The 20,196-nt window shown below is 41.3% G+C and overlaps 1 protein-coding gene across 8 annotated transcripts in view; it reads right to left on the reverse strand.

Moving 5' to 3' along the window:
• Positions 1–3,235: 3,235 nt before the first annotated feature.
• The window catches only part of SULF1 (sulfatase 1), a 176,470-nt gene continuing 159,509 nt past the window's right edge, over positions 3,236–20,196 (reverse strand). For all 8 annotated transcript variants that reach the window (XM_082721184.1, XM_082721181.1, XM_082721179.1 and 5 more), the window contains one exon: positions 3,236–5,624. In XM_082721184.1, coding sequence (XP_082577310.1) covers positions 5,594–5,624 — 31 coding nt within the window. In that variant the 3' untranslated portion in view covers positions 3,236–5,593. The remainder of the gene's footprint in view (positions 5,625–20,196) is intronic.

Below are 20,196 nucleotides of genomic sequence, written 5' to 3' on the forward strand. Positions count from 1 at the left end.
TGTCCTCTTCTACCGAAACCCATTAGTAATTGGATTGGTTCCACTCTGGTTCTGGGTCACCTGTGCCATTGGGGCTGGAGGTTGGATAATGGGGAAGAGGACCGGGGGTAGGAGACACAGATTCGGAATTCCTGGGTCCTGGGAGGCACACTGGTGTAGGGGCTAGAAATTCAGAATAGAGGGTAGATACCTTTGTCCACCACTTAAGCGCATTTGCTATCAGAAAAGTGAGGCAATGCTCAGCACAAAAGACCTCAACATTTATATCTCCCTTCGTCTCCCAACCTTCTGCAGTGCTTTCCCTGACATCGGGGAGCAGGGATTCCCTAGTCTCAACAGGAAGTATCTGCTTTTTGAAACTTATTTTCTCTGCTCATTTTATACCATAGTGGGCTCGCTATGAGGACCTAGGTACTATGCTGGTGACGTCCTCAGCATCAACGACACAACTTAGAGGAAGGTGGGTCAATTAGACCAGTATGAACAACAGTTGCCTCGGGTAGGTTTCTTAGGGGCAAATGGCAAGGCCATGAATGTGGCTGGTCACTTTCACTCCATCGGCCTCAGAGTTGGTACAATATCCGTGTTCTCTTACTTGGGGAAAAGTAAAGCAAAAAATGGTCGAGATACTGTGTGTCCAAGGGGTGGGGGCGTTGAGGAAAATTTACGTGGAAAGAAAAGATAAAGTTTGCTAGGATAAAAGGGAAAACAAAATAGGGGAATTGAAGAATGGATAAGATTTTTACCTGTTGAAATGGGGAATTCAGAATTGGGAAGGTGGAGCTAATTTGGGGGAAGCTGGTCGTGACAGGCGAGGTGGAGGGGGAGTGGGTGGGTGGATGGAAGGTTAGAGCTTCCGGTGGGGGGAGTGTGCGTGTCAAAAATCTCCAAACATCTCTGAGCAGGAGGCTGAGATTTGAGGTCGGTGATGAGAGACAGCAAGTGCAGGCTGGGGTGGAGTTGGAGGGGGAGGGGGAGGGGCTTAGGGTGCCATAACAGCTTTCCCAGCAGCTTCAAGGAGAGACCATGAGGGCTTAAATGAACCAGGGTGGTGGACCACAGGGAGGTATTATTTGCTTTAAGGTCTTTGTTTTCTGTTAAAATAAATTTTGAAAACTTTGAAAATATTTTCCAACTAGATTTTGAAACATCAAGCAAATAAAATTTGAAAATATCAAGCAAAATTAGATAAATTGGGGGACTTTGAAGACCTTCTTATATCTGAGATCAGGGTAGCTCTAAAGCAAGTTCTGAACAACAGGCATTTAAAAATCTCTTTTCAGAAGGGCAACGTGTTTAGGGACATTTGGCAGGGGGTGGGAGTGTTACAGCTTCATTCCTTCTCTCTTAACCAAAAACCCCACCGAGAGGGTTATTTTATTTTTCTAAAGAAGGCTGGGAGGAGCCCCAGATATGACCTACTTTGGATATGGTCAGTAGGTTTGTGTCTCACACTTTACTACGGACTCAATGGTGTAGCCGGCTGTGCTGGGAAGGATTCTAAGGGTACAAGTGCTCTGGCTTCATGCAGGGGTGTCCTCATGCATGGGCAATGTCTTCCCTGGGCATGTCCTAGGAAAAGAAAGCCCAGAGGTGATGTAATTGCTGTCCTCAGTTCACATCTCTTATTTTACAGTCAAGGAGAGGTTATGCGACTTTCCCCAGCTCTTACGTAGTAAAATTTAGAATTCATGTCCATTGTTCTTTCCACTACTCTTTCCTACATGGAGTTTCACTTCCTTGATCTGGGGTGTGTGTGTGTGTGTTGTGTGTAAATGGAGAAAGTGAAGAGGGGCGGGCCCTACCTCTGTAAACCTCTTCCTCTTAAACCTGTAGGAAATGGGCAGTTGGGGGAATCAGCTGGGCATCAGCTCCTCAGAGGTCCAACAAGGTCAGTCAGCTAGCGAGTTTCGAAGCACTCTTCAAAATCTGAATGTCTCTTGTGCTCGCTTCGGCAGCACATATACTAAAATCTGAATGTCTCTTTCATGCCCTTGCACATAGTAGGTACTGCATAAATAGTTACTGAATTGAACGAAAATGGAATTTTCTCCGGGATAGCAGCATTTGGATTAGTCACCTTTTGTGGGAAAGGATCAAGGAAGGAGGCAAAATGACGTGCCTTTGGTCAACACTATTATCTCAAACTCTTCTCTTGATGAATCTGTGGTGTTATGGACTGAATTATGCCCCCTGAAAATTCAGGTGTTGAATTCCTATGCCCCCATTGTGACTGTATTTGGAGAGAGGGCCTTTAAAGAGGTAATTACAGTTAAATGAGGTCATATGGGTGGGCCGCCATCTGATATGACTGGCATTTTTTGTGTTCTTCCTTTGTGAGAACAGAGGCCAGGGCTGCACATGCACAGAGAAAAGACTTGTGAGGACACACAGAGAAGGTGGCCATCTGAAAGTCAAGAAGAGAGGCCTCAGGAGAAACCAAAGCCTTTTGGTCTTAGACTTTCAGCCTCCAGAGCAGTGAGCAAATAGATGTCTGTTGTTTAAGCTCCCCCTGTGCTATTTTGTCATGGCAGCCCTCACAAACTAATACAGATGGTTTCCTCAGTTATCTCAGGACTGGGTTAACAGATCTCAAAAAAGTCCTTTGCTTTAGTTTCTTCTCCCTTTCCTATTAACCTTCTGGTCTCTGGACATTTCACAGATTGTCAGCCCCTGCACTTGCAGAAGAAGCAGCACCTCAGGAGATCTGGAGCAGAAAGAAGTATATGGTATTTGGCAGTTGGGAAAAACCTGAAGTATTGGAGGGTGGTTGGGTCTTGATCAAAGTCTGTGGTCCTGTCCCTAGTGAACTGAACCTTCCTTCAGTGGATCTGTCCTCTTGCTTTTGGGAAACTCCATCTGTGTTGCCCAGAGCCAGGTATATAGTTCGTTGGTCTGGTAAAATGAGGAACGGTGGGATTCCTTGTTCAAAGATCATTAAAGATGTCAACATGGTGACCGGAGACCATCCAACCAAACGCCGGGTCTATGTAACCAAGGGGGACGTCATGGGGAGCCAGTTGGTGCTGCCTCTGCCATGGCCTCCCTGATGTGAGGAGGCAAATCCACCCTGAAATCATTAATCTGAGCATGTTCTAGAACACACGGACTTTGGGGCAGTTTTACAAATGTGGCCAATATTCAACCATGTCCATTGAGATCAGGACTCAATTTTACCTACAAAGAATGGGTGTCACACAAAAACTTGGTAATAAGCTCATTTCTCTGAAACAGGTAAAGTTTAAACACCTTTTATTTCAAGAAATATTGCTTCTAGACTTTCCCGAAGCCAGAGTTGTTCTATAAAAGTATCACAGAATATTACACAAGATTAAAAAACACAGTATGCTTCCTAATAACTTGAAACCTTTTTACAAAGTACATCATTCATGACCATAAATATGTTTCTTCTGTCATTCAGCTGGTGACACACACATCTGATAAAGAGCTAGTTAATTTTAACATATGTACAAAGTCTATGATAAAGACTTAAAGTTGTCAAAGGTTCAACTATAACATATTAAATTTTCTTTAAAAGAGTTTACCTTAAACACTTAAAGAAAACATAATTTACCTATGCATTTGAATGATCTAAAAATAGAAAGAAAATCACTGTTAAGCAAAAAAAAAAAAAAAAAAAAAAAAACCTTCTTGGGAAGTTGGCTAGGGTACTGGTAACTCTCAATGAGGTAATCCTTTTGCTGGTATTTAAAAATCTAATACATAACAAGAATATTTTCAAGAAAACAGAATTTCAAAAGCAGTCTTGAATTATGCCTTTAAAAATAATCAGAACTTGGTGAAGTCCTTAAAAATAATCATATAACACATATGGTGTGTTTAAAAGATGAAACATTCATGAGTTTGTTTTATTGAAAAAGATTTCTTATATAAATTCAAGACTAAGCATATTTTCTCAACACTTGACCTGACTTGCCAGGTCAAGAAAACAAAGATAGAAAGAAAAAAAAAAAAGTCATCTGTCCTTTTATCCTGTTAATAAAATAATAAAAATTCAGCAATCTAAAGCATATGATGAACACTTTGAGGCTAGGCACAGAGAGAGCAGGCAATCGTGGTTTTGTTGATTTATTTATTTTTACTGCCAACATCGTTAGCCATGCCTTTCTGCTAATCAATTTTAGCAAGTCGAGGAAAACGCATGCAATGTTTTCTGGCAAAAGCGTACACTGAACAATATGTCATTCGTACTGGGTATCATTCCTGGGGTCTGCTTCCCAGTGGTCAAACTGAAAGCAAGCGGTGAGACTATGAAAATGCCTATGGGAAGGGAAAAAAAAAAAAGACTAACCAAACAGACATGGCATTCTGATCTCAAAGTGCAAAATCATTGAACGTGATGGCACTGAAAAGGTCCAGTGGTTAAAAACGGAATCAAAACCCCATTATGCAGGCAGTGGAAAGTGTGCTGACACATTCACGGAGGGTGTCAAGTTTTAGAAACTCAGAAAGGTACAATTCTAGCCATCTTGATCGGATAATATTTGTATAGACATATCCCTATCACTTTCAAAAGACACCACTGTTTGTGTGTTCCCCAAACACTCAACAAACAAACAAACAAACAAACGCACACACACAAGTCAACCTTTCTTTCTGTTCTTGACACATGGTGAATCACAACACCGGGTCCCCGCGGGCCTCCTGCTCGCGCGGGCGCTGACTCCTGCACCTGTGTGCCTGGGGTAGCGTACAATGTTGGCTGTCCTGATCGTCGTTGTTAGTTTCCTAATAAAAAGTTACAAAAATACTGTGTTTAAGGTAAGGTCACAATGTCCGCTAATTGGAGGAGAGTGGAAAGGAGGCACTGCCTTCTAGACTCTGTAAGCTCCCCGTCTTGCCATTCTTCGCCTTGTTGGACAGCCGCTTCTGGCCGCCGGGGTTCGCGGGCCGCTGCCCGGCAGACGCATCGATCGTCTGATGAACGGCATCCACATCAGCGGGCCCCGAAAGATGCTGCTGATCTTCAAAACCGTCTTCGCCCGGACCGCCAGCCCGGGGCAGTTCTCGCAGCGGCCAGCTCCCGGGCAGCCGCCGGGGGCCGGGCGGGAGGACCAGCTCTGGGAGGCCATTGCCACTGAAGTCGGTTTCAGGATGATTTCCTTCTTCGTGCTCCGTCCACGTTTCAGTTTTATGATTTCTCCAGTGTTCAGAATTCAAATGACTCGCTTCTGGAATGTCGTTATTCCATTCAAGTTTCGTGTCTGGACTGAATGTTGGTTGGTTCCAATGCAGGGTTGGAAGGTCAGCGGGCAGGGTCCAATGAGGCGCTTCCCCAACGCTAGGACTCGGGTCTTCGTCGGACTCCGCGGAGGCCCCCTCCCCCGGCACCGAGAGTTCAGCAGATCCAGCCGGGAATGCATCGCTTTGAGCAGTCCTAGTCTTATTTGTTGTATTTTGCTCATGGTGGCCGTTCAGCAGTGCAAATACTCTATCTACATCCTTCAAGTAATTAGTCCAGTCAACCAGACTAAGTGTATAGTTTTGTCTGTACTCATAGACACTTTCGTTCACACTGTATAAATCCTCCAGACCTTGCCAGTTGACATCGGCCGCCGCGAGGCTGGGCAGATTAACCTTCCCATCCATCCCATAACTGTCCTCTGTGAAAAGAGAGACGGAGGTAGATCAGTGGAGAAAGTATTTCCTACTCATCGGACAAGCAACTTACATTGTTTTTAAAAGGGCAAATCAATTTGAAATACAACGCTAAAGACTACTTTCTCCTAGTTATTTGTTGTCAGGGAGTGGACTTAGGTTACAGAAGTGACTGAACAGTAACACAAGATTGCAAAGAGGTTCAAACAAGGACAAAGTTCTGTGATGAGGCGAAGCTGGGCTGGAAATGCGGGGCATCATCAGTCAGCGGGCTGCTGTTCTACTGCTGGCTCTCCTCAAGTCAACTTTGCGACCAGGACGTCATGTGAGTGAGGCTCTCTGAGTTTCAACCCCTCATCTGTCAGATGCGGGAATAGTTGTGTGATGGAAACTTTACTACTTACTGGGTCACTGGGTGAATGATGAATCTGAAAGGGTTTTAATGAACAGGCGATACTTAGTCAGACATTTTTATGCTCCCTGGGACTGCGTATAAAAACAAACGTGACTGCAACTGAACTCTTCAAATCCGATGCTTGAATCGGCCTCTCTGATCTTGTTTTTGCCCTAAAAGTTCTATGCTCTAGACAAGTCAATCTTTGAATGGTTTCCACAAAGAACGCACCAGCTTTCTCTCTCTCAGGTCTTTCTATATCACCAAGGTGGCTCCAGTCCTGTGGAAAATAGCACCTTTTCTTTTGTTATGTCTCAGTACCATTTAAGAGGCAGCCTAGATTAATGTGATCAACTACCCGCAAGCAATACGGACCAACAGGAAGAATAAGAACTACACAAAACCCACACTTCTCGGTAAACAAGAAGATAGAAAATTATGTAATCTTCAAATGACCTGTAAGTTAAAAAAAAAGAAAGTTAAAACTGAATCTCGACAGAGCTGTCTGTCACACTTGGGGCACGAGCCTTGGGAAAACAGGACAGATGAGAGAAGCAGGAAATGAGGTGGCATCCAAGAACTGAGTTGAAGCCATCACTGAAAGAATATCAACCTGATGTAGAAAAGACCGTAAGAATCCTGGTAAACCGCAGTGGCGACAACGAGGAAGAGACTCAGAAGTGGGTGTGAATCGAGGTGGCAGTCGGAAAGGCAGGGGGTAAAGGACACAAAGCAAGAAGCAACATCCTTTGGAAACTGGGTGACAAGGGAAAAGGATAGCAAAAGAGGGAAAATGTCAGATCCTGTGAGGAAAAAAGAGAAAGAAGAAATTGGAAACACACCACCTCCCCAATCATCATCCTCAAATAATAATAAAATAAAATAGTAGAAAGAACGTATCTTGGATACACCACTAGAAAGTATCCTCTCAAAGTAGAAATCTTGTAAATACTTGAAATCTATGAAATTAGGAAAAACAGCTTAAATCTGTACAAAATTGTTATAAAAGAAAATAGAAAATAAGAACAACAAAATCTATCGTCTTAGGAAAATGCCAAATCCCCTTACGAAATAAACCATAAAGCGAAGAAAATCACAATACAACACTGCCAAGTAAATTAAATATTTTCAGTCAAGCACCCCAGGATATGAAAACCATCTTAAATCAGAAATTAAAGTACAAACCAAGGATCTTACAACCATCCAAGACCTTCTTCAAGTATCAAGGCTACGGAAAAACAGGCCTAAAAATTAAAATGTAAGAATGCAGAGAACACTATCCACATCAGCTCTTCTTGAACAGTCTTTATCCAACCAAGAAATCACTGGAGCAAAAGGATTGATAGTGAGTGTTTAATGTACTTATCAGATTTAGGAGTCTGATAAAGATAGGAGAAGGGTTGAGAGATAATGTATACATTTTATATGACAAAGTAAAAAATAATGTAACTAGAAATAGGAGGAAAGATAGAGAAGTTGAAAGAGAAGCTCATTGAGTTGAAATAATAGTTGGGAGTCAAAGAACTCCATTGAAAACTGACCAATGAGATAATAAAGGATTAAATAAGAAACAGGGACTAGGGACATTAAAAACGTTTAAGTTCAAAGGCAACCAACAGGACAAAAATGCAAATCCTACAAAGTTCCAAAGCGGGAGGGGAAGACAACCATCTTGATAAAGAAGAAACTACCTGTGAAAGATGCAAAGTGAAATATGTGGAAACATAATAATAAGTGATACTCGATCTAAGACAGGCCAAATGGACTAAAAATAAGTATGAATCTAGAAGACCTGAGTATATAATCAGTCAGGTAGTTCTCATTTAAATGTGTCCAATAGTATATTCCAAGGGTAGAAGACACACCTTCTCAAACACACATAGAAAGTCACATTACTTGATTATGTGTTTGGTCACAAAAAAAGAATTAGTAAGTTGCATGAAACAGAAATATCACAAACCCTCTGACACAATATAATAAAACTAGAAATTAATAACATTAAAACAACAAGAAAGCCCTTTGACCTGGAAGCTAAGGTCATCTGGGTGAAAAGGAAAATAGAAACCTAAAAGTGCAGAATTTAAAAAAATGATAATGAAAACGCTGTTTATTAGAACCTATGATGCATAAGGCATTATAGTTATGCATCGTTTTAAGCATTCTTAGCCTTAAACAGTTTTATCATGAAAAATAAATGAATTAAACACCAAACTCAAAAAGAAAGATGTTCTTTCTTTCTTTCTTTTTTTTTATTATTATTATTATTTTTTAAATATTTTTATTTATTTATTTGACAGAGAGAGATCACAAGTAGGCAGAGAGGCAGGCAGAGAGAGAGAGGAGGAAGCAGGCTCCCTGCTGAGCAGAGAGCCCGATGCAGGACTCGATCCCAGGACCCTGAGATCATGACCTGAGCCGAAGGCAGCGGCTTAACCCACTGAGCCACCCAGGCGCTTGCTTTCTTTCTTTCTTTCTTTCTTTCTTTCTTTCTTTCTTTCTGCAGAAAGAACAATGTAAACCAAAAGAAAGCACCAGGAAGGAAATGATAAAGGTGAAAGCAAAAATTAATGAGGTAGAGAACAGAAGAATGACATACCTAACTAGTAAATGAAAATCCTGGTTCTTTACAAAAGTATCAAAACAGACAATCACGAGTTCAGCTATTTGAGAAAAAAGGGAGAAAGTTCACATACACGAAATAAAAAATGGCAAGGGAATTTGTGACAACGTGGATGGAACTAGAGTATTATGCTTAGCAAAATAAGTCAATCGGAGAAAGACAACTATCATATAATCTCCCTGATATGAGGAAGTGGAGATGCAATGTTGTGGGGTTTGGGGGTAGGAAAAGAATAAATGAAACAAGATGGGATTGGGAGGGAGACAAACCGTAAGAGACTCTTAATCTCACAAAACAAATTGAGTTGCCAGGGGGAGGGGATAGGGAGAGGGGAGTGGGGTTATGGACTTTGGGAAAAGTATGTACTATGGTGAGTGCTGTGAAGTGTGTAAACCTGGTGATTCACAGACCTGTACCCCTGGGGCTAATAATACATTATATGTTAATAAAAAAATGGAATTGTAAACCAGTTAGTAGATATTTAATAAATTTGTTGAATGACCAAAAAAAATGGCAAGGGAGAAATAATCATTGAGATATGCAGAACTTAAAACATAAGAGGCCATTTTGTAGACCTCAAAGCAAATGAATTAGAAAACCTAGATGAGAGAGATAATTGCCCAGAAAAGTAGTTTATTGAAATTGACCCAATAGAAATTGAAAGTTTAGATAAAGCAATTTCCAAAGAAGGAAAAGAAAGGTTATTAAGAAACTATGAAGATGCACCAGGTCCCTATGGTTTCACAGGAGAATTTTACCAAGCCTTCAAGGAGAAGAGAATCTGAACACTAGATAAACTGTTTCAAAGCATAGAAAAAGAAAGTTTCCTAACTCTTTTTATAAAGCAACTATAACATTTTTAGTTGTGGTAGGAAGAAAGATAGCCACATCCTGATCCTAGAAACTGTAGATCTATTACTTTCCATGGCACAAGGGATTTTTCAGATGTGATTTCAATTATGTTGATATGGGGGACATAGTTTTGAAGGATTTAGATGGGGCCAATGTAACCACGAAGGTCCTTAGTAGGGAAAGAGGCAGGGGAGTGAGAAGATGCGAGCTTGGAAACCTGGGTCTGAGACACGCGCTTGCACATGCTCACACAGACACATACAGATTGAGATCTGAAGATCCTACACTACGAACTCTGGAGATGCGGGGGAGGGCCCTGGACAAGGAATGTAGGGAGCCTCCAGAAGCTGGATAAGACAAGGAAAGGGATCCTTTTCTAAAGATCTCGGAAGGAACACAGACCTGCTTACCCCATGATTTTAGACCAGTTACACCCATTTTGGACTTCTGACTGCTAAAAATGAAAGAATAAATTTGTGTTGCTTAAGACAGTGGGGTGATTTCTTACAGCAGCAATAGAAAACTAATATGATGCCTAAAAAGGTAACACTAGTGCAAACAAAAAGAAAATTACAGACTGGTATTATTTATTAATATAATACGAAAATCCCAAGTAAAATATTACTGGAGAGAACTCAATATTATATTTAGAAAATAACACACAATGACTTAGTGGAATGTATTCTAGGAATGAAAGGTTGGCTTATTCTTAGTAAATCCGTTAATATAATATATCATATTTGAAGATCTATTGAATAGAACAGACTAGAATAGAATAACTTTGGAATAAAATATATCATATTAGAATATAACATATCATATTGGAAGATTGAAGAATTATTTGAGCATCTCCATAGATGCTGAAAAAGGCCTTTGACAAATTCAGCATTCATTAGTAATAAAAACAGTAAAAAAAAAAAAAAATTAATGGTTAGTTCCTTAACATGTAGAGATGTGTACAACTTAGTCCTAAAACATGCCTTCTCACTTAACAGGGAAATCTGAGAAGCATTTTCACTAAGATCAGCAACAAGATAACACTGTACTAGAAGTATTAGTTCATTCAAGTCGACAGGAGGTCTCAGTCAGAACCAACAAACTGGAAAAGAAGCAAAGCTGGGCGCCTGGGTGGCCCATTTGGTTAAGCGACTACCTTCAGCTCAGGTCATGATCCTGGAGCTCCAGGATCGAGTCCCACATCAGGATCCCTGCTCAGCAGGGAGTCCGCTTCTCCCCCTCCCCCTCTCTCCTCTCATGCTCTCCCTCTCTTTCATTCTGTCAAATAAATAAATAAAATCTTAAACAAAAAAAAAAAAAAACAAAAAAAGAAGCAAATCTATTTCTACTCACAAATATATGACAAGTATACCTGGAAAACCCAAGAGAATCAGTGACAAAATTAACTGAAAAATAGAAATACTTTATAAAGTAGCAAGATATAAAGTTAATATACAGAAATCAGTAGCCCTCATATACACGAATGAGAACCTCAAAGAGGGTTTGATTATGGAGGAAAACCCTATTCACAATAATAACAGAGAGGATAACACACTTATGAATAAACGTACCAAGAATTGTGCAAAACCTATGAGAAGATCGTTCAGAAAGCTCCTGGAAGACCTGGAAATTTACTTAACCGGGTGGAAATATAGCCTTCGTTCCTGGATAGAAGACTCAGCATCATAAAGATACAAGTTCTTTCTGATAATTTTTCAAAAACCAGATAAAAAAAGTGGGCGTACGACATAACCAGATAATCTACAAAAGTAAGTAACGTGGCCTTTAAACTTTCAAAAACGTGTTCAACTTTACTCATACGAAGAGCAACACAAATTCAAACCATACTGAGATACCCTTTCTTTCTCATTCAATTGGAAAAAAAATTTAGAACCTGGACAGCTGTTGAAAGCAGATAGTCATACAGTGATGGTGGGAATGCAAAATGGTACAAACCACATGGAGGGAAATCTGGCAGTATTTAATAGGTCCATAGAGGCATTTACCTTTGACCCAGTAATCCTCCAACTAGGAATTTATTTTGAAGATAACCTCAAGAACATGAAACATATTTGCGCAAGGCTATTTACTGCAGCACCATTTGGAATTGCAAAATACGAGAAGAACCGAAATGCTCATACATAAAAGAGTGACTGAATAAATTATGGAGCAGCCCCACAGTAGGTTACTATGACGAAGTGAAAAGAGAATGGGACGATCTCTATGAACTGAGGGAAGAGGATAGATTTTAAAATGAAAATATTTTAAGTGAGAAAGAAACCAAGTGCAATCCTGTTTATATTGTATGCTATCCTTGGTGTAAGAAAATAAGAGAAATCAGGTATCACCATCTGCTTACTACTGCAACAAAAACACAAGAAGGTAAAGGAGAAACTGAGGAGTCTGGTTACCTACAGCACACGTGTGGGAAGAGGTGGTGGGAGGGACTGACATTTCTCTCCATATGCTTTTGGCACTTCTGACTTTTGGAACTATGTTAAAGTATTACACACTGAAAAAGAAAATTACACTAGCAGTGATGAGGAAAAAATAGAACCAAAAATGAAAATACAGACAGAAATAAACAAACTTTGGTCTATTTCAAATGAGTAACATAACCACAATAAAGGGGGAGGTTGCAGGGAGCTAGCCCCAGTAATTTCAAACACAGAGCTATTTTTGCTCCTCTCAAGACAGAAAGACCTGAAAAATATACTGAACTCTAGTTAGCAGGGTTGTGTTTATTGTTGCAGGATCTAGCAATTCTAAATTGCTTTCTGAGTGCTGTAGCATTTAACAGATGAGTTAATCCTTTGAGGATAATGGGAACTAGATTTCTCAAAGCTGGAAAATGAAGTTACCGTAGAGAAACTAGGAAGACTAGAATGAACCTTGAGCCTTTGAGTTAGAATTAGAGGTATCAGTATGAACATATGGTTTGTAATATATCTAGGAATGGCTGTCAATATCCGTGCGTGTGTATTTTAGCTCTGTCCACCCAAAGGGTCTACATACAATGATACCTCCATAGCAATTTTACGCACCTCAAACCTAGATCTTGGGTCCAAATGCCAGTCCCCACTTAAAAGGAACTGGGGTTCTTTGGAGAAATGGCTGATTCCAGTTGTAAGGGAGTGAAACTACAAAGGGAACCTGCAACACGGGCCCCAAAGCAAGGGGGTGCTCAAAAGATGATGGGGATACCCCAAAAGTACTGAAGGGACATCTGAAGGGACACCGTTGGCCAAAACTGGGAAAGTTGGATCAAAATAAAGAATGGTAGCAAAAGGATATCCGTAGGATGAAGTAAGGGTCTATGAGTCCTTATTACTATACATACATGTCTACATATGTATGAGAAAAGGGCAGTTTCTTCTTTGTGATAGAGTACCACTTAAGAAATGCAGCAACAATAATGAAGTTGGAAAAAAATCATCATTTTTGCAGTCATCAAAATGATTAAGAATGATAAAATCATCCAAAGCTAGTGAATAAATTATTATTAAAGAAGGAAAAAATATGATTTTATAGCAGATTAACCAAGCAAACCACACCTGAACCAAGTAATCAAAGGTAAGACCATCCACAGATGTCAGGGATTTCCTTATAAGATATCCTGGGGGGAACCTGAGTGGCTCAGTGGGTTGGGCATCCTAGTCTTGATTTTGGCTCAGGTCATGAACTCAGGGTTATGAGGTCGAGCCCCATGTCTGGCTCCACACTTGGTGGGGAGTCTGCTTGAGATTCTCTCTCTCCCTTTCCTTCTGTTCCCTCTCCTGCCCCCACTCTCTCAAATCAATCAATCAATCAATCTTTAAAAAAAAAAAAAAGATATCCTGAGTATACACTTCCATGTTTGTGGTATTCCTGCCAGAAATGCACAATTTTAGTCCAATCACAAGGAAACATCAGAAAAACCCCAACTGAGGACATTTTATAGAATAACTGGCCTGTACACTTAAGAATGTCATCAATGTGTTGCTGGGGAGAGGGGATGAGGCAGCTGGGTGATGGACATTGGGGAGGGTGTGTGCTATAGTGAACGCTGTGAATTGTGTAAGACTGATGATTCACAGACCTGTCCCCCTGAAACAAATAATACATTATATGTTAACAACAACAACAAAAATGTCATGAATGGCAATGAAAAGTTGAGGAACTATTCCAGATGGAAAGAGACTTAAAAGACATTACACTTTACTACAGTGTGTGATTCTGGATTGGATCCCTGACCAGAAAAACAAAATCCTCCCCAAACCATAAATATGACGTTACTGAGACAATTGGCAACATTTGAATATGGACTGTGGACCAGAAAATAGACTTGTATCAGCATTAAATTGCCTGATTTTGATAAATGTACAAGAGTTATGTAAGAATGTTTTTGTTCATGGGAAATGTATACTAAAGCTCTTGTATATAAAGATACATGATATCTGCAAATTATAAATGATTCAAGGGAAAAAAAAGAAGTATATGTAGTGTATGTGGAGAAAGAGAACAAGAAAAAACAGTAAGACAAATGGGGAAAAATTTCTTGGAAGTGTTCTTGCAAGTTTTCTGTACATGTAACATTGTATCAAAATATTAGTCACAATCCTTTTAGATATTAGAACTAACTTGTCCACATTTCTGTCCTGGTTTCTGCCAGTCCTCATCTCACAAAAGGAACCCTCTTTCTTGGGCCATTCTGAAGTTCTTTATTCGGGGAGTAAACATATGAGTAGGTTTGTTCTGAAAAGTGAATTTTTGGAATAAATGTAAATGATTTCAAGTTCCAGGTAATTCTCATCCAATCTGGAAAATAGAAAGGTTGTGAAACCCCTAAGAGAAATGCAAATCACATGTAGGTCTCCAACTGAGTCTCATTTCTTCCTGGATGGCACTTATTTACTTTTAAGAGCATGACCACATAATTTGGGGCTCTAAGGGAGCTCAGCCGGTTAAGCTTCAGACTCTTGCTTTGGGCTCAGGTTGTGATCTCAGGGTCATGAGATCAAGCCCCGAGTCAGGCTCTGCACTGAGCAGGGAGTCTGCTTGAGATTCTCTCTTTCCCTCTGCCTCTCCCCCTGCTCCCTCTCTCTGAAAAAAATAAATACATCTTTAAAAACATGACCAATAATTTTGTCTCTGTCTCTGCATGGGTAGCAGAGATCACATAAGGGTAGAGTTGTCCCTCTTTTGGAGCAGTGGTATAATCCACAAGGACTCCTGGTGTCCTAGGAAGCAGAAAGAGTTGTTTCTACAGAGACTGCCTGATGCCTACCGACTTCTTCAGCCTGTTCTGTTCCTGCTCCCCACGTGGCCTCTGCCATAGCCTCGCCAAAACAATGTAGTTTCCTGAAAACACCAGGCTCTCTCCCTTCTCAGCCCTGGCATTTATTCCTAGAATTTACTTCCCTGCCTCAGCATCTGAGTTAACTCTCAGCCTTCAAAATGAAATTTGAGCATCACTCCCTCTACAATTTTGTGACCCTCTTATGCCTCCCATCGGGTTTCCTCAGCATGGTGGGAGCCCCTCCATTATGCACCCACCTCTAGATGGTCCTGGCGACTTGTGTTCAGAAGCTCACTTTGACTTTCACCAGGCTAGATGTCCATAATTTCAAGGGGCAAGTACTAGGTCAACCAGAAATTCACAAGTACTGGAATTCTGTTGATGGTTGCTAAACTGAGGGATGTTTTCGCTGATACGGCTAGTCCCCTCCAGGTTTCAGTTCTGAAGGCATTAATTTGATTTTCCAAAAGTGAGAGAGCCCGAGCAGAGTATCTGTGCTAACATATCCATTCGTTTCTCCAAAGCCCTTGCCTGTTTTTTTTTTGTGTTCTCTTTGAATATTTTTCTGAAGGCACGGAGTTTCCATATTTGGGACCAAAGCAGTGTGCCTTGTGTGTGACATTCGTGCTGCTTGAAACACAGCATGTTTTAGGCTGAAATGAAATTCACTTTGGGTTTGGAAATTCCAGAGACTCTGAATTCAGTGCCCTGAACATAACTAAAAGCCTATCAATCATATGTACCTTTTTATTTGTTATGCAAAGAAGATTTCTAGGGCACTAATTTTATTGATGAATTGCAAGAACACCTATTTATTTTACAGATACAAGACCATGAACGTTCCACTAAGAAGGCAGTATAGAACTACAAATAGTAAGCTATGTCATTTATCTATAGATGAATAACTTTGCATAGTCAATGGCTGATTAAAAGCACATACCTGCTAATTGGGGCAAATGCACATAATTTTCCTTCTTTCTTAACATTTCATTATTTTAAAAAGCCTCTAATTTCATTACCCATTAATGGGATGGTAAATGTCCTTCAAAATTCTAGGGCTCTTTGTTATTTCTCTCACTATTCGACTTTATTATCAAACTTTGTTCATAGAATGAATTGTGTAAGACTGATGAATCACAGACCTGTACCCCTGAAACAAGTAATGCATATGCTAATAAAAAAATAATTAAAAATGAATAATGTACAGTCAGGGCTAAGCCCTTTTCAGATATCAGTTCATGTAATCTTTATGTGTTATGTATCTGTGTACGATCACCTCTTTACAGACGAGAAAATGAAGTTAAAAGGTTAAATAAATTGTGTGAGTGAAACAGCATGGTATGGAGATTAAAAGCACATGCTAGTTCCAGACTCCTTGGGTAGGTACTCCATCATTTATCTGCTATATAATCTTGGGAAAGTTACTTGGTGTCTCTGTGACTCAATTTTCTCATCAATAAAATGGCAGTAACAGTACTCCCTTCACAAAATTATTGTGACAGTTAAGTGATTTATCATATGTAAAGAACTTAGGAGAGTGTGGGAACAAGGTAAGTTAGGTAACGCAGCTAGAAATTGTCCCCAAATTAGAAAACAGTGGAGTCAGACCTTGGGACTAAGCTGACCCACAAAACTGTCCTTGCAACTATGTATGTTACCTAATCTGATCGACTCAAATACTATCATATTCTTTCTTTCTTTCTTTTCCTTTCTTTCTTTCTTTCTTTCTTTCTTTCTTTCTTTCTTTCTTTCTTTCTTTCTTTCTTTCTTTCTCTTTCTTTCCTTCCTTCCTTCCTTCCTTCCTTCCTTCCTTCCTTCCTTTCTTTCTTTCTTTCTTTCTTTCTTTCTTTCTTTCTTTCTTTCTTTCTTTCAATTTTATTTTTATTTATTTGACAGAGATCACAGGTTGGCAGAGAGGCAGGCAGGGGTGGAGGGGGGAACAGGCTCCCCGCTGAGCAGAGAGCCCGATGTGAGGCTCTATCCCAGGACCCTGGGATCATGACCGGAGCCGAAGGCAGAGGCTTCAACCCACTGAGCCACCCAGGCGCCCCCTATCATATTATTTCTCATAGGTTATAACAGTCTTGAATATCTCCCTACTACATTCAGGATAAAGATCCAATCCTGGGATGCAGTATGCAACCAGGGTAACCAAATTGTCTAGATTGCCCGGGAGGGTCCTGTTTATGTGTGTTGGACTGGCACCCTCTTCCATTAAGCATTTGTCCAGAATTTTTGGAATTTTAGTTTAGAAAATCATTTTTAAATACAATTATTTGATACATCCACTGGTCAAGTCATTGATCAGCAAAGACACATATCACATTTAGATCATTTTAATTATTTTTAGTACTCCCTCTATGGTCAAAACATCCCTGTTTGGAAGACAAATTCTGTGGTCACACTACATACTACACTCTTCATGAAACAGCTCTGTTTACCTCTTCTGCTTACCCCTCACCTCCTTTCCTTGTCCTAACTTCGAATTGATCACAATCCCCCCAAATGAATCTTGACTTTGAAAAAACACCCCTTCTAGTTGGAATGGTTTTCTTTCTTCAATATCCTATTCTAGATCATGCCAGCCTTGCCTTCTGCATGCAGCACTAAATGCTGCCTCCCTGGGAAGCTTCCCAGGATTCCCTGGGGTGGGTTAGGGGCCCCACATGGCTCTTATAGCGTCATGTTTTCCCCGTCAGAGCACTTTGTTTTCTATGTTGTAATGGTAATACTTGACTGTGTTCTCCTAGAAAGCAGTGGCATGCATAGAGGTGGCCACGTACATTCTTTCCCTCTTTAACAATTGAATGATGAGAGAGGATTAATCCCCGCACCTTTCTCTCCATTTTGAAGCCGATTACAGGTAAATTTCACTCCTCCGTTTGGAGGAAGGGTTGAGTCCTGCAATATTTTCGTTTCTTCTTCTATGGTATAAGAAACAAGGCACTGGGAATAGAATCACTGGTGGGAAAGTAAGACCAAATTCTGATGATTCTTTGGGAGCTTAGATGATCCTGACTTGTCCCTGCTCCTGATCCTGACCAGGGTGGCCACTGTTGTGTGAAGAAAAATTAACCCACCAGTGTGCATGGCCTGTCTAGCAGAACTTTGGCTGGATTTCAGTGCCTTCGTCCCACACAGCAGCTTTGCCTCTGACCCATGTCCTAACAACTCCGAACCTCAGCCCTCTGTTACCTGAGGAGGCTGGTCCCTTTAACCCCAAACCCTGACCTTGATCCAACTCTTGGTCAAGCCTCTTAAGCAGAAAAGTCCAACGGGGTTAGCCAGGCAGCTTACGAATAAAATGCACTTAGACGTGACGCATGCCAATTACTTTTCAGTGGAACTGGGAAGAAATATGGAGAGGAAAAAAGAAAATGGAGTCCTGAAATGTGGCAGAGAGAAGAGAACCAGGTAAAACTTCATTAAAGCAACCCAGAGTGGGGCCGTGGAAGTTGGGTTCTGTCCTTCAAGAAGTCCAGGCAGTTCAGAAAAAAGAGAACTCTGGATTACCAAAGAGTGATGAACGAGATGGCGGTGGTGGTGATGACTATCTCTATTTGTGTGGCTATCTCTTATAAAACACAGGAGCATTCTTCGGAATTTTGATGTCACTATTCCCTTTCAAGTACTGTCTCCTTCGTGTTAATGTTTCATATCTCATATACACCTTACTAATAACACTCATCGTTCCTGGGGCTTGATACATGCCAGGTTCTGTTCTCATCTTCTTACTAAGCACGGCAGGACTTGAACCCAAGGCAGACTGACTCCTCCATGCTAACCAGGCCCTATCACCCAGCTCGCTCATCTACATCCATCTGCAAGGTGATAGCTGCTGTTCCAGGGGAGATGAGTCAAAACACGCAACAGCAAGGTGTGCAGAAGCCTGGCTGTGGAGGGTGAAGCGCCGTATGGCCTGCTGGTCTCCAAAGGGCGGCACCCTGGGGGCCCGGGAGTAGCCCCACCAGCATGAGGCCGCCCAGAACCACCCCCTGCCCTGGGCTGCTCCACACAGCTGCTGGAGGCCCACCGTGCCTCCCAGGAGTATTTCCAGGACATCAAAAGGCAGTGGCATTAGCTTTCCTAAGCAATGGGAAAAATAAACACCTCCTCAACCTGTTGCTCCTATTCTATTTTGCAACACAGAAATGACTGCTTTCAACTAGAGCCAAAAATGATCGCCTGAGTCATGGGGGCTACTTTCTGAGCGGTGCCCTTACTCTGTGCTTGTCCTAACAGGAAAAATGACCTGGGGAGAGTCAGCGAGCCTCTTGGGGGGCCTAGCCCCAGGCACATGCTCCAGCCATCAAGAAATAAAATAAATAAAGAAGCTGAACAAGGAACAGACTTGCTTCTCAAAAGGCCATTTTGAAACGAATCTAAAGATGAAATTTTCAAAATCCACAAAATTGAAGGCAGTTAAAACTATTATGTAGTCAGTCTTGTGCAAGGTGAATGTTTCTGAAACACTGGTCTGCTGAATTCTCAAATTTCATATTCTTCAGGTTTGGTCGTTAACCGGTTTTCTCAAAGTCTTTTATAATGAGATTTTATGATTAAAAAATGCATTTAATTAGTTTTCTAAAAAAAAAAAAAAAAAAAAAAAATCAGAGTCTTCTCGAAGAGTCCCGGCTTCTGAAGAAGCCTGTCAGGAGTGCCGTCACTGGAGGGCGGCGTACACGCAGACACCATCTGGAGACAGGATTTTCAGCAGTTCCACACAAGAGGTGGCTTGTTTGGCATCTGTTCCCTTTCAGTCCATCAGGACACCGCAAGCAGGAGAGGTCGCATCAGACACTGCTTTTGGGTATCCAGAGAGTCCCCCAGGTGTGACCAGCGGACGCTCTCTCAGGAACCCCAATTCATGATTTCCCTCCCGCCTGCAACGTGGCTATCCGCGGACATCCAGCTCGCCCCCTGCCTTACAGAACGGTGGGATCCAAAAACGCCGGGCATTCTGAGTTACAGAGTTTCCTTAGATTTGTCCTTTGGTAGGGAATTTCGACGTGGGGCGGTGGGAAGGCGACAGGTAACACTCCATCACCTTGCACACACAGGGCTGTGGCAAAGGACCTGAGAGATGATGGACTTAGTGGTGGCAGCAGGGAAAGGAGAGGGAGGAGTCTCAGACGTCGGCCACTTAATTATGACCGGAGTGCATTTCCACATCCTTCCTCTCAAAGTTGTCTGGGGTTGACCAGATGGAGAAGAGCTCTCTGAGTCAGCTCTGACCCGGCCTGTGTCTGCAATAGCCTGTTCATATCCTTTTATCTCCTTCGTGACAAGGAGTCAAAGAAAGCTCGACTGAAAATCCCTTCGCTGTAAAATTGAGGGCATCGTCAAATAACTGTAAAGTCAACAGTCAGTGGTAGGTCCGTTTAAAATGTTACACTTTGGAAATGTCTTAATGTGGCCCTTGGGAAGCAGGCGCAA

This window comes from Mustela nivalis, assembly GCF_964662115.1.
Source record: "Mustela nivalis genome assembly, chromosome: 2".
In the NCBI taxonomy this organism is placed as follows: Eukaryota; Metazoa; Chordata; class Mammalia; order Carnivora; family Mustelidae; genus Mustela; species Mustela nivalis.